General features: G+C 40.2%; 1 protein-coding gene across 7 annotated transcripts in view; it reads left to right on the top strand.

Moving 5' to 3' along the window:
- Positions 1-25289, top strand: part of LOC124144876 (protein PALS1-like) — a 129453-nt gene that overhangs the window by 70153 nt on the left and 34011 nt on the right. The window contains exon 1 of one of the 7 annotated variants that reach the window (XM_046514510.2): positions 900-1065. The exons of 4 other annotated variants lie outside the window; for them this stretch is intronic. In XM_046514510.2, the coding sequence (XP_046370466.1) occupies positions 1044-1065 (22 nt within the window). In that variant the 5' untranslated portion in view covers positions 900-1043. Of the gene's footprint in view, positions 1-899; positions 1066-12576; positions 15459-24886; positions 24906-25289 lie in introns of those variants that run through there. 2 more of the 7 variants (XM_046514505.2, XM_046514533.2) reach the window with 2 other exon arrangements.

The following is a 25289-nucleotide window of genomic DNA, read 5'->3' as shown; positions in this document are numbered from 1 at the left end:
CATTTCTGGTGTCCCCCGCCATGATATTGCTGGAATATTGCTAAAATCGACATAAAATCAAACTCACCCTTGTAGAGAGGTTGGCCTACTGGTTGGGCATTAGCTTGTCACACTGAAAACAGGGTTTGATTCCCTACATCTTGTACAGGTGTAGCCTATTTCTGGCATCACCAGACTTTAAATGGCTGGTATAGACATTTGCTGAGTAGTAAGCTTACTGCTTAGGTGTTTTCTCATCATGCTTATAAACTGATAAACCACAATTATTAACCGTCTCTTGTCATATACAGGAACTTATTCAGATCAAGTCAGGAAGTAGGCTCATATTAAATCGACTGTTACCTGTCTCTTTGTGATGTGGCAGAATGTTATACAGATTCCATTGAGTCTGATGAGGAAGTAACAGTCTTTTTTTCAAGTGTGGATTTTGAATGGAGTTTATCTGGATGTCTTAAGTTTTTTATAGCTTTGGATATTTGCTGACACAGTGTTTTTTTTTTCTTCATAATTTTATATTTTGGCTGTTATGATAAAATTGGTCGGATAAATGCTACAATATAAACCATGCCTTTGGTGAGTTGTTGAGAAGAAAAGCTGCTCAACATTTTGAAATGAATTTTGATTATGGTTTAGTCTTTGCTTTATGACATCAATAGTTCGGCCTCAATATTTATCGCATACCATATCCTGTTTATGCTAGCTCTGTGCTGAACAAGTACTTGACATGTCTCATTAGGGATATTTTTTTACAGTTAGTTGTTGAAGGTCAAGGTCGTTTAAGCCGATCCTTTGTTCCAGCCCCACCCACTTCAGCCGTCCATGCTTTCCGCGGAAACCTGATAATAATTGCACAAAGTCTTTATGGTGTGTACAAGTGGTGAACATTAAACACATAATACTATGTCGGAGTATCCTGAGTCAGGATATACCTGCTTGCCTGCCATGTCACCTGTGTTGTCGCAAGTATTCGGGTCAGCTTTGTCCCGTGTGTAGTTCCCCCAGGGTGGATTGTCAGCAATGGTCGGTCATGGTTGATAGGGTCGATGGAAGGGTCAACACAGGCAGGTATGTAGGCTGTGCATGTACGACCTTCGTGTTGACTCACCTCACATGGAGATGGGAAATAAATGGTGGACATCACTTCAATGGATGTTCGGGTGGCCTGGGAAACACTATGATAATGGCTGCCTTGCCTGCCAAGAGATATCACGGTTCATGGACTATGCTGACAGTTTGCATGTACTGAAATTGAAATCAGTTCGGCTAGAAATCTTAATTCATGTACCAGAACATGAAATATTGTAAAGGACTTTCTGACGAAATAAGTGTAATTGTAAATGTTTTTGCAATAAGCAGTTTGAAAGTACAGTTAATCCATCTTATTAACAAAAACATGTGAGATATGAAGAGTATAACATGTGTTAGAATTGATCTATTTAACTTACTCAATGATGGAATGTTTGAAAAAACGAGTCTGTTTGAAAAATTGAGGAAGCTTTGTACAAGTTGTAACGTGATGTATCAGTGTGTCAGGAGAAAGCTGAGGGGCATCTATTGATGGAATATTGCTTTCCTGGACCAGTCATGCAAAAGGACTGTAGGTTTACACTTTACATCATTATGTCTACTCTATCTGTGCAGGCAAGTGGTGCCTGGAGGGTGTAGTAAGAAGACTTCATATTAGTTGCTCGTCAGGATATAATCAGTGATATCTCCCGGGGAGGTATGCCAGTTTCACACTGTCCTGAAGTTTTTCTATTACATGTTGCCTCTATTTGATCAGGAAAAAGCCTATCATGTTAACTGTTGCTACTCAAAGACACTTCAACATTTAGAATTTTAGAGGCGTTACTCTCTGAAACTTATTTTCATGTAATACACCAACCTCCTAAGTGTTTCGTAACTTCATTATTTTAAGGGGGGAAAGGTGGCCCAGTTTTCTAAGGCGCCGCGATTCTCATTGCAGAGTTGCATTCCTTGGGCACGCCAGAAACTTATGATTGTGGGTTCGAATCCCGGTTCGCCCCGATTATGTTTCTAGGTTTGTCAGCACCATACCCGTGCTCGTGGGTTTCACCGAAGTGGTTAACGTCTGAGACCTGCATCACTTCGGGCTTTCCTCCCACATTAAGCCGACACACTGTGATTGATATAACTGGAATAATGTTAAAAGCGACGTTAAACCCAACTCACTCACTCACTCATTATTTTAATATTTTTACCCATAGCAACTTGTCCAGATGTCCTTGACATACCTGTGACCAACAACCAGTCTCCATCCCTACTTGAATGGAAGGCCAGTCCATACCTGTACTTCCAGGAAAACAAACTTTTTCCTAATCTACTCAGGGTCCTCCCTCCATTATCTCATTATGTGTGTTTGTTCAAGGATTGAGTTCTCGTCCCCCATTAGCCGGCAGTTGGCCTGGCAATGTCCAGACTCTGTGCCCCAGGCATCTTTGTTGCTGTCTCAGTGTTCTTTCATGTCTATACAGCTATACCACAACACCAGCAGTGTATATCAGTCTACTTAGGGAGCTGCCATTTGAATTTCAGTGAGTAGGGGAGGTGTTTTGTACAAAAATAACCATGCCCCTGTTTTTCTGTTTTGTTTTTATTATTGTAGGGAGGAAATATAATGTGCCCTTTTCTTGCAGAAATATCCAAACAAGTGTTCATTATTTATAATTATCTAAAATCCTTTTAATGTTGGAAACAAATAATTGAGTTCCTGAACATTGGGTTTTTTTAATTCTGAACTCAAACCCAAATCCTGATCGGAAAAATATTCTCTTTGTGAATGTCAAGGATATAAAACAAATGATTCACTGTTATCATTACCTTTCTTTCTTTTGGAGCTGATTGTGCCTCAAAATATGAATGATGCTCTTGATATCAACCACTGGTTTTCGAATATTAACAGGCTGCCATAGATAGCTGAAATATTGCATCCACGTCACTATATAAGTTCAATAATCTTGGACGCGACGTCAAACCCCATTTCACCTCACCTCACCTGTTATCTGGCACTGACCTGTGACAACACCAGTGTACATCGTTGTCAACAACTGAGATACATAGTTTGTGACACCTGGAGAAGTCACGGCTATTTCGGCTTTACCAACACAACATGTTGTCACAAATAGGGATTAAGTGGACAAAAAGATTGAAAAACCTTATTTTTCATACCTTGTATTTGCTTCAAGTCGCCATGGAAATGCTTGGGAAAATGTTAGTCAAGGAAATACAAGTGAGCAGTGTTGAAATATGTGTATGGTTGTAATACCTCCAAGGGAATGAGGTGTTTGGGTGGCCTAGTGGTTCAAGTGGCTGCTCATTATGCTATAGACATGATAGACCTGAGGTGTGGAGCCGATTCCTGGTATCCCCTGCTGTGATGTGATGAGAAAATTACTACGTGCAGATTGAAACCATTCCTACCCACACTCTAACTCTATTCTGATGACGTGTGGATGTGCCTCCACCCATGGAAATTCTAGGCCAGGATTAGTACCCAACAACTCGTGCTTGTTGTAGGAGGTGACTAAATGGATCAGACTCAGTGACTTGGTTGAATTCACAACAGCAAGGGTGATTACTCATTATATCAATCACTGGTTTGTCTTGTCCAGAAACAGTTATTTACAGGTCACGGTATGTAGCTGGAATAATTTGTCCGGGATTTGGCCTTTTGTAAGTATTTGCTTTCTCCAGCAGCAGTCATTTCGTAATGTAAACATGTTGTGCTGAAAGGAAGTCTTTTGATAAGACACATGCGTAAGAACCAGTGAAAGATAATCAAATCAGATCAATACTGTACTGTGTGTAATTTGATCAAACCATGTCCTCTACCCTGATATTTGTTTTGTACATATCTATTTAGTTTGATTCTAGACGACAGCTTATCAGATAAGATAAGGGTAGACATGTTAGATGAGACGTTTCCCCCCCCCCCCCTCCAACATCATGGTTCACATTGCAGTCACAGATTGATATACTTCAGAACAACATTCAGAGCGTCAGATATTTAGCTGGAGATTTAATTTAGCTTACAGATGTCCGACACCATTAAACAGCTTTCCTGTGGCAGGGAAACCCTGAAGATGGAATATTTCTTTCCTGAAGAGGTGTAAATCTACCTGTATTATTAGTGGTTAACGATGTGTGCAGGGTGACGAGATGGCAGTGTCAAGATGACCTTTATGCAGGTGTTTTGTGTATGGTGGTGGCAGCATACAGCAAGCAAGAGGGGTCGACCAAAGGTGGAGGAGGGTCAATATTGGAAGAGCCAATTACAGGGCCCTGCGGTCTTTATACATGGCAACCTGCCTCGTCAAGTGTATTCAGGGGCTAATTTCAGAGTTGCATTTGTTAAAGAGTTTTTAGGTTGTTTAATGTAGGTTGGTTAACTGTCAAGTCATGAAGTTTCTAGTGTAGTGCTGGTGTACCCACATAGTTAATGAAGTCAGTCTTTGCGGGTTCAGGGTTAGAATTGGTCCCCAGCAACTTATGCTGGTCTAAGAGGCAACCAAGGGGTCTGGAGAGGTTCAGAGACTTGGTTGATGGCATGTCATCGTATCCAGACAGCAAGGATCATTGTTCACAATATCAATCACTGAATTGTCGAGTCCAGACTGTGACATTAAAACAACATTCACACCTTCAGATAGCTTTAACATAGGGCATATTGTTGTACTGTGAGTACCCAGTGTTTTCTTGAGTAGGTTGGGCGGTTGGGTAGCCTAGTGGTTAAAGCGTTCGCTCGTCACGCCAAAGACCCGGGTTCGATTCCCGACATGGGTACAATGTGTGAAGCCGATTTCTAGTGTCCCCCGCCGTGATATTGCTGGAATATTGCTAAAAGCGGTGTAAAACCATGCTCACTCACTCACTTGAGTAGGTTATTATTAGAGTTGAGTATCGCCTTATATCTTGCGATACAATACGTATCACGATACCTCAGTATCACAATACACCAACAAATAGTAAGAAATGATGAAATCCCTGAAATACGTCTCTAAAACCTCTGGATTCATTCATCTATTTATTGTTACCGCAAAAACAAAAAACAAAACAGGTTTAAATGAAGTAATGGTTGTTTCAAATGGAATAGTTTAGTAGTGGGCACGTCCTCCATCACCACATGTTCCGCCAGGCTTACAGGTGGCGCTATGACACTTCTGGCATTATGGGAGGTAACTCTATCAGTTTCTGTTCTATTTATAGTGTATCAAGATCTCACAAACTGACAATTCAAATATCGTCTGTACCTCAGTATTGATGATATCGTAGGTATCGGTGAATCGTTACAGCTACTAATTATTATGACTGGTTATGCTTGCCATACAGAATTGAAAGGCGGACAGTAATGGTTCCATGTTAGCCGGTATAGTTGACAGTGTCTGGGGATCAAACAAATCATAGGCAAGTTAATAACCCAGCAGATTACTATTACTGTTCCTTGGTATGATTAATGTGTTTTACTACTGCACAAGTTGTTCATGCTGTCGTTTTAATGCTATTGTTATGTCACATTTCCTGATTCTGTGGTTAAGCCATTGTGACACGATGTTGCTGGCAGGCTGCTTACTTGTCAAAGGAACAATGACTTCATTCACTAGTTTATGGTCATGACGTATTTTGGCATGTTAAAGTCATGGGTCTTTTTCCATTTCAACTTCCATTTTGAGCAATCCTGCTGACAAACACAATACCTCACACAGAAGATGGACTTACAAATGATCTCTTTCTACAGAATTAATTAACCAGTTAGTTCCTTCAGGAGATCATGTGAATGTCGCCATGTTCCCATGATCACATTGTTATATTACAGATCCTGTTTAAGAAAAAGAAAAATTATATTTTAGCTTTTTCAAAATGAAGTGATACACAGATCTACCAGCAAATGGTTGGTTGGTTGGTTTGTTGTTTAATGCCGCACCCAGCAATATTCCAGGTATATGACGGCGGTGTGTAAATAAACGAGTCTGGACCAGACAATCCAGTGATTAATATCATGAGCATCGATTCACGCGATGTATCAACCAAGTCAGCAAGCCTGACCACCCGATCCCTTTAGCATGTTTAGTCGCCTCTCAGGACAAGCATAGTCGCCTTTTACAGCAAGCATGGGTTGCTGAAGACCTATTCTACCCCAGATCTTCACGGGTCAGCAGCAAATGAATCTGTGCTGTTTTTAGCAATATCCTATTGATGTATCACATGTGGTGTCACCTTTTGGCAAGTGAATTTGTTTGAAATGTGCCTCTGTTCATCAAGCAGTGCATGGGCACCCAGTAGGATGAGACGGCAATGTGGTTGTATACTCCCCAGGGAGATGAGAATGATTGTTGAGTGCATACTGTTCCAGTGACCGGGGTAATAATAACACTTTAAGCATGCCCTGTGTGGTGTGGAAATATGCGCAATATAAATGGCCTATTATTATTATTATTATTATTATTATTATTATTATTGATGTCCCAGTGGGGCACAACAAGCGTCAGCGATTGCACCCATGTTGATAATCAAGAGCCCTTAGCTTCAATCACTAAATTACCCACAGGGTTTGTGGCGTGAAAGATATACATGGCTAGATTCCTTATCATTACACTACTGTCAGACTTTTCAAGGCTGTGTTAAACTCAACTCATCTATTTCACATTTCGTTAACCCAAGGTGTTCTGACTGTAAAAGATGATTGAACTACACTGCCTCTTCGATAGTTAGTGAAAGATTGTTGAATGTGAATTGTCCCTGGAATAAATACTCCCTCCCTCCTCCCACTCTCCCTCCCTGCCTCACTCACTCACTCACTCACTCACTCACTCACTCATTAAAAAGGTTTATGTGATAACAAGTAAAGAAAACCACTGGATCGACAAGGACAGATTTGGGGACAGCAAGACGTATTGATCACCAAGATGATGGCTCAGGGACCCATAGCTTGGCGCTGATGGCTCGGCACTGATGGCACTTGTCGTGAGTTACTGGAACTAGCGCGTCAAAGAAACGTAACACCTCCTTTCTCACTCTACCCCAGGGTCTTTGAAGGCACCTTCCAAAATCAATTCCCTTTCAATACATGTGCGTGTAATTTCAGACTTTTTTCACCGGGCGTCCATTCTTGCAGCTTTCAAATCATTATGTGCTTCATCCAGTTCCCATTTCCTCTTAGAATCGGAGCGTCATTCTTGTTTGGGTTTTCAATTCAGGGTAAATTCTGTCGGCCTTTGGGAATGTACAAAGATGCTTAAACCAAACGATGGAGAATGAATTGGTGGTTTTGAGTGTTTGCTGCCTCAGCTGGGAAGATTGTTTGCATGTAATGTTTTTATGACATGCCAGGATATGGCCAAGTTAATTTCTATCAGTATAGGTTGTAATCACAGGGAATGAGCAGTCAGTAAGAGCCCCACATCGTGCCGTCATCAGTATTACATTTCATAGTGTTCAGCATTTATTGTTGAAAACATTGATGGTGGCTTATTCACTTTGGAATCCAGCTGAAGTTAAGTCTATTTAACACACAGACTGTGTGTAATGGAGACGGAATCATGGACTTTGAAAGTTTATCGATAATAACGGGTAAGTACGCAGTATTTCCCAACTCATCTGGACCAAACAACAGCTATTATGGAGGATGTTGTACAGCAAGGTTTATAACTGCCTTTCAGAAAATGTTTAACCAGATGTGTTGCAAATGTACATGAAAATGCACGACAACTTTTATTGAGTTATGTTAAAGCATTGAAATTAGTTTTATTCTTTTTCACACTTGAGATGAATATTACGCATGTAATGCATATTTTTTGTTAAGATTAATCAATTCACTGGACAAGGATGTTTAAAGATCAGTTTTCTTTTCAATAATACAGGTAATAAGGAATAGGCATTGATTATGACAACAGTTTATGTAGTTCTGGGTTGTTAACAACTATTTTTTTATAGTTAATTTAATCTGTACGCATGTTTATTCATTGTATTTGGACAATTCATTTCCTAGTTCTTCAGTTACCGATTTGCTCAAGAATGTTAATTTTAATACCTGTTTCTTGTCATACATGGGCGTATCCTATCAGCTATCAGTTTTATGTACCTGAATTGTAACTTTGTTGTTTGTTGGTTCTATTGTGAAATCAGACTTTATGTTCTGAAAACATGATAAAGAGCTGTTCTTGTTGTTGTATTTGACTTGACAGTTTGTAGGTAAGTGGTATGTTGTATCAGACTTTGGTCTGTAGGAAACTGGTTTTGTTGTGTCTGACATGACACTTGCAAGAAACTGGTATTGTTGTATGAGGCATGACACTTGCAAGAAACTGGTATTGTTGTATGAGGCATGACACTTGCAAGGAACTGGTATTGTTGTATGAGGCATGACACTTGCAAGAAACTGGTATTGTTGTATCAGACATGACACTTGCAAGAAACTGGTATTGTTGTATCAGACATGACACTTGCAAGAAACTGGTATTGTTGTATGAGGCATGACACTTTCAAGAAACTGGTATTGTATCAGATATGACACTTGCAAGAAACTGGTATTGTTGTATGAGGCATGACACTTGCAAGAAACTGGTATTGTTGTATCAGACATGACACTTGCAAGAAACTGGTATTGTTGCACCAGACTTGAGTCTGTAAGAAACTGGTATTGTGTGGCAACTGACCTCAGCCAGCCATGTTGTAAAGATGCACCTACAGCCAAAGACCAAACTGTGATGACCGTCCCAGACATTCTTGTGGCTATTTTGATGTCCAACACCGAGGTGAGAGATTTCAGGCCGTCACATGCTGACAAGGGACAGAGGCCTCATTGACGGCTTTGTTTGTCGCTGCAGCCGCCGTAAGCGCCCATCAACCCCACATGTTTGCCCGGGACTGAGCGTGGTGACAAACCCTGCATGTGATGGGCAATAGGACATCTGTGTCACAACCATGGCCTCAGTCTGATGTAACATGCGTGTCATAACATGCCGGGAAACACAATGATACCAAACACTCTTCCTCAATGGAAAGTCTGTCACATGCAACATGTAACAGCATTGCAAATTCCCAAGGTTCATTTACTATTTGTTGTTTGAGAACTGCAGGGAATAATTATGGCTGTGGGTTATATTTGATGCCACAAACTGTATGAAGTCAGTAAGCATGTCTGTAGCCCTGGAATGAGGCTGAGATACTTGGTAGTTAACTTGTATCTTTTTGAAATGTTGAGGCAAAGCAGCATCCATACTGGTATGGTTTAGACTGTCAGCACCATACAGCTTGTTTGTAGGCTTCGCCATGGTGGTAATGTCTGTGTCACGTGGGCTTACCTCCTCTGTTTATCTCTCCATGATGAACTGAAATACGTATTACAGAAATTTCATCATTCACATTTCGGGCACAGGTGTCCAGTTGTCTCAGGTGCTGCAATTCACTGTCTAGAGTTGTGTTGCTTAGGCAATCCTGGTTTCGAATCCCAGTTTGCCCTGATAATGTTTCTTAGTTTGTAATGAACATAATCACGCACAGTGACTTCACCAAAGAGGTAAACAACTGCATCACTTTGGAATTTCCTCCCATGTCAAGCTGACACAGTGTTATATTACTGAATTACTGTTCCAAATCAGGTTAAACCAAACTCATTTGCAGTTCACTAAAGATGTGCTGACTTGTCATTTTTTGTTGCTATCTTGTTGTATATTCAACGGAATTGATATTGTAGATGTTCATTGAATTGGCAGAATAAAAGTGCAGATCAATTCAGTGAATCATTTGGCCTTGTGAGGGTGCAGCGTGGGTGCAGTATGCTGTGTAAAAACAATTATAAATGTTATCAAAATTTTTACCTTTATTCAGTATAAAATCTTCAATTATGATTACATCACTCTTGCACAGTTAGTTACCATTAAATTCTTGAAGTACTGTTATATTCATTATATATCATCACTGGAATTTATTATTGACTAGTAAGTTTGATATGATCAATAATGACACAGAGCTTATCAATGTGGCCTGAATGATCACTGAACCGTGAATAATGATTAATTTGTTTGTTTCCCTGGTGAGTTGAGGCTAATTAGCCCGCAAGGATGATCAGGTTGGCGTGGAGCTAGGACATTCCCTGGTGTGCAGTAGAGGCAAGTTTAGGAACGCTACGATAAGAGGAAATGCAGTCATCTTCTTATATACTTTGTATACCGTTATATCCTGTCTGATCCAGTATCAGCTATATAGTAATGTGTTTATCAGCATGTGCAGGCAGATCAGGCTATGCAGTAATCTGCAGTAATCTAGATTACTGCAGAATGTGGTCGACACCATATGGTCATGTTGACTAAGTCTGAAGTGTGTTTGAGCTGTGACATAGCCCAGTGATCCTTGTGTTTGCTTCTTATGGACAAGGTCTGTGTTCTAGTCTTAATGGGGGGAATGGATGTCAAGTTGTGTAAGGTGCTGCCATTCTATGGTCATGGGTTCGAATCCATGATTCAGCCTAAAGTAAGATTCTTGGTTTGTCAGCACCATGGCGATGCTCATGGGTCAGTGCCTTAGACACCACATAATCTCGTCTTTTGTGGGCCCAGAAAAATGGGCCGCGGTTTTTTGTATTAAATTATTTGGGCAAATTCTCCATCCACCCTTCAGCTTTTAGACATGATGGAACTACAAATGATAATAAACCTGTTTCCTTCTCAAGTATCATATGATATAATGTATCTGCAGTCTCAAAAAAGTACAATCACGGAATGAAATCTTCTAACTATTTATCAGAATTTGCAAGATATAACTATCAAATCATAACTCACAAGTCACAGCTCACAATATTGTCGATCTCCATCACTAAGGACATTACTCCAATATTATACTGACGCACCTTGATATAACTCGCATTCTTACTTGTAGGGAAATCACAGAAAATATGTGAAATATAAGTAATCTAATACCAATGGTATATGTCTTCCCTGCATAGCTCTGTTGGGGCGGTGGGGTTAGCCTAGTGGTTGAAGTGTTCGCTCCTCACGCAGAAGACCCGGGTTCGATTCCTCACATGGGTACAATGTGTGAAGCCCATTTCTGGTGTCACCTGCCGTGATCTTGCTGGAATATTGCTAAAAGCGACGTAAAACCATACTCACTCACTCACTCACTCACTCACTCACTCACTCACTCACTCACTCACTCACTCACTCACTCACTCACTCACTCACTCACTCTAAATTGACCAGGTTGTAAATTGTTCAAGGGAATATAATATGTTTGTGAGGCAAACTTAGTTCTTCTTACCCTGTGAGGCACCAGACTTATTTGTTGATAGTTCTATGGCTGCCTTGTGTCAAGCTTGGCAATGGGCGAGGAACTCTGGAATGTCTGCTGACCACATGTATCTGACAATTTTATTACAAAACAAGATCCTTCTGGTGTCCCCCACCGTGATATTGCTGGAATATTGCTAAAAGCGGCACTCGTTCGCTCACTCACTCACTCTGTTATTTGTACTTGCACTGTCACATGAATCATTTTTACCTCTCCATAAATGTCGCTGTTGTCTGATTATTCCGCCCTGAACTCTTCCTCCTCTATATAACCTGCAAATCAAGTCATGTGTAAGTTTACTTTTTAATTCATTGAATAAATACATACATATCAATATTGTATCTGTAATGTGATTAATGAACAACATTCAACCAGCAAATAAATCCTGCCAAGATGGTTACCCTTGATGGATATGATTCGGTGATCATCGTGTGACCATAAGTGGCAGAAGCTGTGAAACATCCAACAGTTTGAAGGAAAAGGAATTATGAGGCCAGCTCCACGATATGACACACTGAACCATGTGATGTTTACTTAAGCTTCAGTCGCAGCCAAGTTGAATAATAGCTTGGACAAATATTTGATATAGATGAGCAGGGTGTGATAACGCTGTATATTATATAACCCGGGCAGGGTGGTATAACTAGTAAGATAGCCTAGGAGGAGATGAGTAAACATTTCATGCAGGGTCACAGATGTGAGCGTTTCATTGGCCATTTCAGGATAATTGCTTGGAGTTATGGTCCATCTTTAGTTATGGGCTTCCTTGAGTTGTGGACAGGGTGTGTTTGTTTTGGATCTACAGATACACTGGAGAACTACCTTCTGAAAAGGCTTTCAAACTTCAAGTGTTAAATTCAGGAAAACGGTGATGCTGCAGGCTGTTATCTGTTATCTGGAATCCTGTAATATGTGAGATGTGAATTTGTAAAAATTAATACGTTTGAACCTGTATAAAGGTTTTGGTTGGTGTCACTTTTGGTATTTGTAATATGAGAAGTTAATACTAATATGTCATGCATTTTTTAGCAATTCACATCCCATTTGTTATCAATTATTGATGTCTGTAAAAGATTCTAAAGTTGCCAATATTTTTGTATATTTGGAAGATGAACACCAAAATGAATTCAATATATTTTGAAGGATAGACTGAATGGGATAGGGAAACATCTGCGGACGTCACTCAGTTTAAGTATCCATTGATGTGAATCAAATGTACCCAGAATATGGGACACCAGTGGTGTCATATTTCATTGTGACAGTCTACATGCTTGTACGTATCTGAGAAAGTCATCTGGAACAGCTACAAGCACGGGGTCAGTAATATGTATAGCAACTGGCCTAGCATTTCTGGAAGGGCATCCAGGAGAAGGGAGAGGCTGTCTCTCTAAAGGTCTTTGAAGGCTTTTACATACAGACAAATGGACAGGTGAAACTCGAAACCTGCTTGACGACTTCCCATGAAAAAATCAACCATACTGGCATATAAATGTTACATGAAGTCGAACGCTGTGGTGAAATGTCAAAGTGTGTAGAGACACTTGCTGGAGGACACAGTGACACCTGATGGCGACATGCAGCAAACAGTTCCTGGTTGTCACAAGTCTGTACAACATGGTACAGGCAGCCATCGATAGGGCATTATTCCTGGTACTTTAGATGTGTACTTGGTTCGGATCAGGTATCATACAGGTTAAAACTTTGATGTGTGTAAAAAGGATTTAAAATTTGTCGACACCAATACCAGCAGTTACCTGAGGTTTTTACAGTTTTCTGTTGTTGAAGTAGCAGTGACTATGTGATGCCAATTTAGCAACCTTTGCTAAAGAATACAATTAACCTGCACATGGACTTTCACTGGACTTGTTGCATACTACAAAGAGTTGTGTGGAGGTGGATAATAGACAGCTATCCTACTTGACTCTTGTGATGAACCTTCTCCTCGTGAGGCCCTGATAGGATATGTTTCTACTGAGGTATATCAGATATGATAGCCAAGTGTAGCAATGGAAGCCATCATGCAGACAGGCTTGAGATAACCTCTACATCAAAGCCAACATTTTCATACAACAGAACTCTGCTGATCTATTTAGATGTTTCCCAAAGACGTGATTGGTTTTCAGCTGGTGTCTAGCTGATATACAGTGGAGTGGGATCTCTGATAACTTGCCATCTGGTCAAGGAAAACACAGCAATAAACATGCCGACTCTGGAATGCTTACAGTGAGAATATTGTCAGATATTGTACCATTTTGTTCAGCAGGGAGTTTTATTGCTGACTGAATTATTGCACGGTTCGTTAGGCAACATACAGAGAATAAACATTGAATGACTTGTTGCAAACCAATTCTGTAAGTGGTTGCTAAGATATTGTGTCATTTTGTTCCACATGGAGCAGGCCTACTGACTGAAGTATTGTATAGTTTACAATACCACAGAGGAATACATCAAATGACTCATGGCCTCTGTTGTCTGGAGGCTCATCTGATGAAAGGGAAACTTTGTTCAGGATAGATAGTCTTTTCTTCCAATTGATACTGTTTCAGAAAATTGGATAATGTTTCCTGAGAAAACGTTGTCTCTAGTTAGTTCCAGATAAAGGTATGGATTTTCCCCAAACATTTTGCTGCAAGCGTGTCAGGTAACAGCCAGTGATCACAGACCTGAATATTTTATTAATTAGCTGCAAAGGCCACGGTTTGGTCTCAGATGGAAACACTGACTTTGGTGGTACAATCACCAGGTAGTACAGATGAAATACCATTATCAGGACAATAGGATATCTGTCTGTTCTTAATTGCCTGTAGTTATAGAAAACTACAACCAATGTCCTGATCCCTGCCTGAGAACACATGTAATCTCTCTCAGTTATAAACTGTTCTGATTGATGTGGGCAAACATACACGTGTGACTATCAGAACCAACTTCATATCAGCAATTACCAGTGTAGGGTTGCCTTGGAACATCCTCTTATCAACTGGATTTTTTTTTATCATGTTTATGGTACAGAGAAGGATTTCAGCGTGGGTGGAACCCAGCTGTCAGACTCGGTCAACATTGCCCCAATGCTATCAAGTTCTACATGTTGCATGCAGAGATCACAGATGAATGATAGGACAGATTGAAAAGAGTAATACACATCAGAGCTGGAGGAACATGTTTCATCGTATTGGTGTTATCTATAGTGTGATATAACAGGCAGTGATTCAGTGTGGAGAGCATCAACTTGGTTGAGTAAGCCCTTTGTTCTTAGAGACTAATTAAAGCGTGACATCAAAGGTCGTATATGCCTAGTTACATGCATGTGCCCTGCAGGGGTTCTATGCTCAGACTAGAACATCAGCTATTCTCCTGCGACACTCCATGAGTGACGGGACAGTTTGTTTCCAGTCTTGTGTGACCTTGACTGTGTCTGGTTGAAGAACCATTCTGCAAGCTGATGAATGATTTAAGTTTGCTCTTCAGTGAACATTTATAGATCTACAAGGATATGGTGTTGAGCTGCTGGAATGCTACTTTGTTCCAAGGTGATGGGAGAATCAGACAGTTGGGCTGATAACGTTGCCCATGGATGACTTCAGAATTCTAAACACAGTGGGTTTTGGTTAAGGATGTTTTTATAACCAGGTACATTGATATCAGTTTTCCAGAATCTGAATCAACCAGGAGATAGCACCAGCCTAGCTCAGAGGTGGTGGAAGATATCAGACAACAATTATATTTCTTTGGACATTTGGATTATCCTGAATACAGTGGCTTTGTGTTTTATCACGGATGAGTTTTGGTGTGTGGATATGAAATATTAGTTCTTCCTGTTTGATGGAGCAGAGGATTATCACTGTGTAACAACTCTCGTGCTATCCAGTGTTGAAGCGGCCAGGGTGATCAGTGTTGTGATCCGGGACGTACAGCAATGTGATGAAGTATGTCCGTTCCTCCTCCTGACCCCCAACATGGCTGACATGGTGGCAGTGGTTGGAAACATAAATCTGTCACCACTGCTGTGGAAACAATGAACCAACACCAGTACGTGTCGGAGGTCACCATAATGTGTTTGTAGTGTAGTTCCTGAGATTCCAGGGAGTGGATCATGTATGTGTATGTAGTAGGAACCCTGCAGAGTGGGGAAGAGCAGGCCCAATCACACCGCCAGGGTAGGTCCACCTTACCAGTAGGCTGACATCTAGTCTCTCAATCAAATTATTTTAATTTTATTTTTAATCATGATTTTGATTAGATTGTCTTTGACATACAGTAAACTATGTTTATTAACATGCTTATAACGAACTGACGGATATAACAAACTTATTTTTTGGTCCCAGCCATTTGCTGTACATATGCTGTATATGCTTATAACAAACTACGGTTATAACAAACTTAAATTAGTGTTCCCTTTGAGCATAATGTTGAGTTCGTTATAACCATAGTTTACTGTATACATGGTATAATAGAAAGGAGTCCAGAACTGAAGAATCTAGAGTTGCTTTGGTCTTGTAGAGCTGATTGGACAGCAGTTTCCATGTCTTTGAAAGGCATTTAGAAGTGATACACATAAGGAAGAGAATTTATAGATGTCAACTTCTTTATTTTTACACAACGGTTTGGAGTATATGCCTCCTTTATCATTTTTTGTTTCACCGTCTGCATGAGATACTAGATTACGAGGTAGATCATGAATATTTTAGTAATGAACTAATCGACTTTCATTAATGGTGTTATATTGTTTTAGTGATACGGCAGTTTGTCTCCGTAGATTGAGAGCAAACTTTTTGTATTCTTAATGAAATCAAGGTACATTTTCAGAATAAGATACCATGCAATATTAAGTGTTGCGATGCAGTTTTATTTTTATCGCTAGCTACAGTATCGTTTTGCAGTTTTCAGATTGAAATGATCCAGATGCATTAATTAATTAGTGGTTGTATGTTGATACAAGAGTACTAAAATGTCTGAGAATGTGTTCACTTTGTATCAGACTCTATGCTTATTTATAATGTTGCAGAATAGCTAATAAAACATTAAATTAGTGTGCTACAGTAATATGAATCTTGTAGCTGCCCCTTGTATCGTTCATGAGATTAGTCATCAATCGCTGTAGGAAAGTTCCTCACAATTAACCTTTCTAAAGCAAGGCACAGTAATGTTGATGTACTTTGTGAAGATGACTGAGCGTGATGGCTCCTTTGATAAGTCAGCACTAACGAGGATGAAAAACTTTTTTCTGAGCTGAAGCTTTATGAATCAGACATGTTTGTGGCTTAAGAGGTATGACAACATATTTATTTGTGTACCGGTATGTTGTTTTGAAGATTGGGGCTCTATGTGTTATTTGTTTTGAAAGACAATTTGACTCTGTTGCATTGTTGGTTCATAGATTTTGATATGATTCTGTTAAATTGGAGTTGGATGATCATGTTATTGATGGGCCAGGGGTACTGAAATAAATAAACACAAATCAATGATTGGTCTGTAGACAATATTTAGTCTCTGAAATGGAAAGATTTTAAGATTTTCCATTTTTCAAATTGTGTGATCATATAGAAAATAGCTCAGAGAATTTCCTCATTTTCAGAGACCTTGATCATATTGATACTGAAATAATATTCTAGACTTGACAAACTGTTGTAGACTTGCATCGGAATTTTTGGCTATTTTTGTTTCTGGGTTTGTATGAGAGAGTTATAAGTGTGCCTTTACATTACATTTTTGCCTGATATGAAATGTAGTATGGTTGTGATACAATATGATATGTATACAATACTTTAAAACAGTATTCTATATTGAGCCATAGCGTGTCCATCGTAAGAGAGAAACCCAACAAATTATTTCAATAAACTTAAGTGATTTAAAGTAACAGTGAACTCTCACATACCACTAACAATTTATTTACCAGCTTGAATTTGTTTCACATATAGCTAGATGCCATGATGTCCCAGAATCAATACAGCCCTATTCATCCCAGAAATAAAGTTATCATATTTATTAATATAACCCAAATTGAGCACAGAACATAATGCTGAATTTCTGATCGAGGCAATCTAAACTTGCCAAATAATTCTAGACTTGAGTTGGATTCCTTTCTTAATTTGTTCTCCAGGGGCTGGGAGGAAGACTTCCCTATTCATATGAGAGTCAGGTCAGAATTGATAGTGATGATGCAAAGCTGTGGCTCCTGCCTAATTAGGTTGTATATCCAATCATTGTCTATGTTGCAAGCAAACAGCTAGAAATCAGGGACCAAGTGACAGTTAATGTGGATGTCTATCAGTGTCTGACCTAGTCCCTGTGCTTGTGGTGGAACAATGACCAGAGGTTGTCCATCAGGACTGGATCTAATGGCATGCACATTCCAGCGTGGTTTGATATCTATCTCCACCAGGAATCTTCGTGAACAACTGTGGGCCTAATTTCAGGTCATTGTGTTTTTGCTTTGTAATCTCCACAGTGATCTTCACTGTTGCATGCTCGCAATTCAGTAAGTTGTCAGATATCTTAGAGAATTGTTGTATAAGTGTGTATTTGTATGTCAGAATATGAACACCAGTGTTTGGTGAGGATGGTGAGACTGTCAATGTTAATGTTCTTCCAGCTATATTTCAGCTGTTTGAAACAATGTCACAGGCATTGTCTGAATATAACAAAGCTACATTATTATAGTGAGTCTATATTTTCAATTAACCTGACTCTAATTTGCATGTTGAAAGTAAGCCTAGTAACAGATGGTTGCACAGATGTTATGTTTCCAGAGCAGATTCTGATGTGTTTTATGAATTCATAGAAACATTCAAACAGCTGTGTAGCTATGTAATGGTCTGACTATTTACATTATGTTGACACATGACATCCAAGGAATGGCTAAGCTGTGTCATTATCAATGACTGTCAGCTGTAGAGGGGTAGCCAAGTGGTTAAAGTGTTCACGCTTCTCGCCAAAGGCCATGTTCAGTTCCCCACATGGGTACAATGTGTGAAGCCCATTTTTCTTAGACATGGTATTTCTGAATTTCTGCTAATGCTCACTGACTCATTGTACAGTCTCTGAAATTCTGGTTAATTTTGTAAGAGTTGTCCAAAGAACAAGTGCAAAACTTATTACACAAGTCCTTACAGTTTGTAACTCGTCCATTAAGACTGATCTGTTTAAATCATCGCATGGAGAAAAATAGCCATCAAGTGTTTCAAGTCGCTGAGGACTACCATCATTGCATTTTTTGTAGTCCTCAGTACGATTTAGGGGGGCACGGGTGGCCCAGTCGTCTATGACACTGCAATTTGCTGTGCAGAGTTGCGTCCCTTAGGCATGCCAGAAACCTATGAATGTGGGTTTGAATCCTGGTTTGCCCCATCTATGTTTCTAGGTTTGTCAGCACCATACCCGTGCTCGTAGGTTTCACCAAAGTGGCCTGCATCACTTGGGGCTTTCCTCCCACATCAAGCTGACACTTCACGATATAAATGGAATACTGTTAAAAGCGGCGTTAAACCTGACTCACTCACTCACTCACTCACTCACTCACTCACGCACGCACTCACTCACTCACTCACTCACTCACTCACTCACTCACTCACTCACTCACTCACTCAGTATGATTTAGTATTCTTTGGCTAATTGAAATTTGACGGCTGACTACATGATTGTCATATATGGCATGAGTTTAACCCAGATTGACACACAGCATTAAGGGTATAAAACAAGGGCAGGTTGGCTCGGAGTCAATATACTCTGTCTGAGTGGGGTATCCATGTTAAACAGCGGCATGGTACCTCTGTTGGCTAGCATTGTACAACTGGCCCTTCCAGATGAGTACAAGCAGCCAGACCACTGCATGCATGTATGAGGGAATGTGAAACTCCATTTCACCTCACCTCACACATCAGACATTGATTACATCATGAAAAGGTGACCTTGTTATCTGTGTCTATGTTTTTACGAGACCGCCTCCGTGGTCGAGTGGTAGAAGGTCCGCCTGGAGAACGGAAGGTCAGGGGTTCAATCCGCAGCCGCGTCATACCAAAGACGTTAAAAGATGGTAGTTGTTGTTACCCTGTCTGGCGCTCGGCATTAAGGGGCTAAAACAAGGACTGGTCAGCTCGGAGTCAGTATACTGTGTCTGAGTGGGGTATTCATGTTAAATTGTGGCATGGTATCTCAGTGATCTAGCACTATAAATCGGCATCATTCCGAACTAGTACAAGCAGCCACACAAACACAAACACACACACACGTACATGCACATCACTATATATGTGCAATAATCTTGGACGCGACGTTAAACCCCATTTCACCTCACCTATGTTTTTACAGTCCATATTATGACAAACTAGGACAGTATGGAACATATCTCACAGGCAATCTGGAGATATCGTGTCAACAAACCCTACTGGTATGGGTCGATATTCCCATTGTTTGCCTCGGGTTTACACAGGTAAACTTAGGCCACCATAAAACACTTGTAACACCCACTGACACCCTTCAGGCATTCTCTGTGACACATGGAGGGCTTCCAGTCTATCAACCCCTGGCATGACACTTTCCAGTTGTCAAGGGCACCAGAATAACCGTGTAGAGTTGTATCCCTTTGGTGTGCCAGAAACCTGTGATTGTGGTGTCATGTCTCAGCTTGCCCTGATTACATTTCTTGGGTTGTAAGCACCATATCAGAGTTTCACCAAAGTGGTAAATGTCTGAGACCTGCATCATGTGGTCCCACATCATCAGGGCTTGATGTAACTGAAATAATGTTCCCAGCAGCATTAAACTCACTCACTCACTCACTCACCCACCCACTCACCCAATTGCCAGGATCTCCTGGCTGTGGGTTTGAGTCCCAGTTTCCTCCCCACTATAAACCCAATGGTTCATCAAAACCAGACTGATCATGAATTCTCTCAAAGTCAGCGAAACCTACCATCTTCTTCATTTTTGGAAAGTGGTTTGTGGTAGTAGAGCGTCCGCCTGGAGAGAGAGGGGGGGAGGGGACACAGACTGTCGGATGTTCGATACCTGGCTGTGTCTTACCAAAAAGACATTAAATGATGGTATTTGTTGTTACCCTGCCTGGTGGTCACCAATAAGGGGCTAAAACAAGGGGACTGGTCAGCTCAGTCAGTGTGTACTGAGTCTGAATGGGATATTCATGTTTAACTGTGGCATGGTATCTAAGTGAGCTAGAACTATTACATCAGCATTAGTCCGGACTAATACAAGCAGCCACACACACACACACACACACACACACACACACACACACACACACACACACACACACACACACACACACACACACACACACACACACACACACACACAGTGCATGCTCGTCGCTACATAGGTATAATCAATCAATAATCATACAATAATCTTGAACGCAACATTAAATCCTATTTCACCCACCTCATTTTTTTTTAACTTCCAGCAATAGATTTCATGTGAGGATTGATTTTGTTCCAAAAGGGATTTAGAACCTTACATCAATCAAATTATCACATCAGTTCCTGTGTAATTTTCACAAGGGACTTTTGTAAATGCATAAAACTCCTTGGCTCCTTCACTCCCAAGGCTTATGCACCTGACCTTTCTGCCTATCAGCAGGTATGGCCACCATGGGGGATGTCAAGTAGAATTAAGTGTTGTCCAGGCAGCTGATGGAGCTGGTCCCATCCCAGACAATTAGAGATAGACCGCTAACCCCCCCAGACCAGTAAACACCACACCCTGACCTTCAACCTGGACACAGACTTGACCATGGGTCAGATAGACTGTTATCGCATTGGATCCAGTGAGATGACCCCAGTACCTGTTCCTGATTTAATTAGAGCCTGCTTGCCCCGAACAAGCCTGGCTGTGTTCTACTGATAGTTTTGTTACATGAGTGTCTGACAGGAACAGAGTTATTGAAGCTCAGTGGATGACCACCTGCAATTTCTCAGAACAGCATTTACAGATCTTTGTTCATGTATTTTTTTATCAATCCTTTATTTTATTAGACTGAAGTTAATGAGATGATGGTTTCAAAGATGCAAGTCGTTATTGATGGTTTCATTTTGACTGCTTTTATTTGTTCCATCAAATAATCACAAGCATCTGAGAATATTATTTTGAGTAATACACTAGAAATGATTTATTCTACTACTTCATGTTCTATTGCGGGGGCATGGTCCAGCTGTGCTAGGATCAATTAGTTTGAATCCCAGATTTACTCTAATAACATTACTGAGTCTATCAGCACCGTACCGTGCTGGTGTTTCATGAAAGTGGTAGATTTACTCTAATTGCAATAATCTATCAGCACCTTACCATGCTAGTGTACCGCCTCCGTGGTCTAGTGGTAGAGCGTCCGCCCGGAGAGCGGAACGTCCGGGGTTCGATCCCCGGACGAGTCATACCAAAAGACGTTAAAAGATGGTACTTGTTGTTACCCTGTCTGGCGCTCGGCATTAAGGGGCTAAAACAAGGACCAGTCGGCTCGGAGTCAGTATACTGTATCTGAGTGGGGTATTCATGTTAAACTGCGGCATGGTATCTCAGTGAGCTAGCACTATAAATCGGCATCAGTCCAGGCTAGTACAAGCAGCCACACAAACACACACACGTACATGCACGTCTCTATATTAGTGCAATAATCTTGGATGCGACGTTAAACCTCATTTCACCTCACCTTACCGTACTAGTGTTTCAGGAAAGTCGTAGGATCAGTGTTACTTTGGGCTTATCTCCACATTAAGCTGACACCTGTGATCTTACTCCACAACTCACTAATGCTGACACGGCATGAATTCACTGACATAATATTATAGGTAGTGTTAATCTCAACTCACTCTCAAATGTGTTTGCTGGATTGTTCTTGATATCTCTGCAAAGAGGCACAGAGCTACAAACTCCGAATGATGTGTAAAATGAAATCAATGACGAAATATTTCCAAATAATGATTAATGAGATGTAAACAAATAGGAATATCTCACATGCCTATTGGTGAGACATTCAGTGATCGTACATTCCTATAGGCAGTATGTGTTGGCCTTGGGCTGTGAGGCTGGAGGCACAGAGTCAGGACACTCGCTCAACACTGACCCCAGCTACCTGCCGGGTAGTAGTTGAAGCCCCAGGCAGGTGGAGGAGTCACCGTTACAGACACTGACTCCGCTTGAACAGATGTGTAGTCAGTGGCTTGCTTGGGATACGAGTGAAGGGTGTTCTTGCTTGGAACATAAGCCTGGTTAATGTTTGATAACAGATTTATGCAACAGACAAGGTATGTGATAATGGCGATGATGGTTGTAGGGTTTCTCCTGTTCGGGGATATCTTCCCAAGATGTCCATTACAGCTTAAACCTTCATCTGACATAGGGATGATTTATGTGAAAGTTTCTCATGACCGAGAATGGCATTACAATGTCTTCTCAACATGCTCAAGATGTACATTGCAACATTGACCATCGTCTGACATTGTGATGAATTATGTTATAAAGTTTCTCATGGTCGAGGATGACATTACAATGTCTTCTCAAGATGTATATTGCAACATTGACCATCGTCTGAAATTGTGATGAATTATGTTATAAAGTTTCTCATGGTCGAGGATGACATTACAATGTCTTCTCAAGATGTATATTGCAACATTGATCAGCGTCTGACATTGTGATGAATTTTGTTATAAAGTTTCTCATGGTTGAGAGGACATTTGAGTGTCTTCTCTTTGAGTACCGGTATTGATGTGATGATTTTTTTAGAATTAACAAGAGTTAGTGTTGACAAGTTTTCTCATGATCATCATAAGATAAAATATTATCTACAAATATGTTTGATCGGTAATTTGTTATCCAGAGATGTTACCTGTGAAATTATTTTATGTTTTCTGAAAGTTAGTTACATAGATTTTCCTACAACTTTTACAGTTATTGCCAGGTGTTCTTTTGTAACACTTTATCAACATCATGTGCCGTCTTGTGTTTGTTTGCTGTCAATGTTGACATGACGTGAAGCTGACTGATGATGTACACCTTGGAAGGACATCTTTTCACCTGTATCAGGTGTGCCAGTTACCGGTGAGAAGATCTGGATGAGTCAGGAGTTCATGATAATGATGTTTTTCTGCCATTTCTCGTTTTGAATGTCTGGTCTAGTATTTCTCCCAGTCTCTAGAGAATAAATTAAAACATTAATCCAATTCAAGTCTAGAATGGTTTGGCAAGTCTTAATTGCCCCAGCTCCAGAATTAAGTTCTGGGCTCCATTTGGATTAATTTTCTTATTTTGTAGATATAAATTTTTAAATAATATAACTTCATTTCAGGGACTAAATGTAAGTCTATGTCAAAAATTGATTCCATAAGTCATCTGAATGATAGGCTGCCATTAGTGAAGTTTCTCTGGAGGGTTGACATTTTATTTGTTTTTTCTTCATATTCTCTGAAAATGTCAATAAGTAATATAGAATAACCTCGGAACTGAGATTTACAGATTATCTGTCCCTCGTGAATGAACGCTGTAAGTCCCTAGCCAAAGGTTCAGGATTAATACCATTGCTTTACTCAGGATAGATAATTCGTAATTCTGAGATTGCTCGTTGGTTATTCTCAAAATATATTCCTTAGAAAATAGGACAGAAGACTTCAATGGTTACCAAGAATACAAAGACTGCTTAACAATACATGGCAGGCTGCAGCTCTTTCAATCACAGTGTAATATTTTTTAAACAAACTCATGGTGTTCCCATAAACGAAATGGCTCCAAATTTGCAATTATCTTATTACCTGCTCTCTCCCTTGTTTTCACTTATGATCTTATCGTCACATTGTTTCCAACCTTGGAAATGCATAACATGAGTGTGCTATGTATGGTCGTATACACAGGGGTGGTATATTGATTCTAACAACTAGGACTTATACAATACATTCTCACTATTATCTCAAAGTCATGTCCCCATGGGAACTTTGTGAAATATTGAGCTTGCAATATGTAAGACATCAAAGCTAATTTCGTTCTAATTAGATGGAAATATTCCTTGAACTTTATGACATGTTGAGGTTACATCATGTAAGATGTCCGGGGTTATCTTTGTCTAATTGGCAATAGAACTATTCTGAAGATACCCTTTCATGCTGTCATCGTAATCCCAGACATCCTTTGTTCCCTCTTTCCCCCATACACCAACCAATGTCACAAGTCAGGAGCACCTTCTGTAGCACTGTCCTTGACGTGTCCACTGGGAGACGGTTGGACTGTAGACCCATCTTTGTTCATAACATGCTCACACCTCTATCAATATAGGAAGACACGCCTGAAATGGACCCTGCAATTAGTCCATTGACCATGATAGGCCAGTGGTGCTGTATGTGGCAAGTAAACTGATTTAACCTGTTGATGTGATAACTCGGGCAACACAATTACCTCAATAGGAGGAGACACGTCATTTATGCTTGTTAGCCGAACTTTCCCTGTCAAATCATCCGAATGCTCCCTGCCGTTGCTGGAGAGAATACATCGGCAGAGTGTTCGCATCATTATGACGCTTTCCGTAGTTTTGTTTGATGGTGAATATTGTATGGGATAATACGTCAGTGTCTTTGAACTCACACAGGAATTTGCTGATTGTTATTAAGGTAGATTGTTTGCATTGTTTCAATATGACATTTTGTGAATTTATCATTGTAGCTTTTATTGTTGGTTTTTGATTGCCAGCAATGTCTTGTCGTGTAACACTTTGTGCGTCAAACATGGACCAGCATCATGATGTAAAACATGGCCAATACCCAACATGCTTCATAGTATTTCAAGTTGATATGTGCTTTGAAATTTCCATAACAGTTATTGGTTTCTGAAGACGTAGCTCTTTCCAGCAAGTTTATGATTAAAACTTTGTGTAAAATATATTTGAAAAGGAATTAGTTGTTTTGCATCATTACACAATGGTTAATTAAGATTCATGTGTTGTATTACTTTTGTATTGCTCAGAGTTTTTCCTGTAATTGCTTCTTTAATCATTT

The sequence above is a fragment of the Haliotis rufescens genome, unplaced genomic scaffold (genome assembly GCF_023055435.1).
Source record: "Haliotis rufescens isolate VD_foot unplaced genomic scaffold, xgHalRufe1.0.p SCAF_3, whole genome shotgun sequence".
Taxonomy (NCBI): domain Eukaryota; kingdom Metazoa; phylum Mollusca; class Gastropoda; order Lepetellida; family Haliotidae; genus Haliotis; species Haliotis rufescens.
This window is presented reverse-complemented; position numbering and strand designations above follow the sequence as displayed.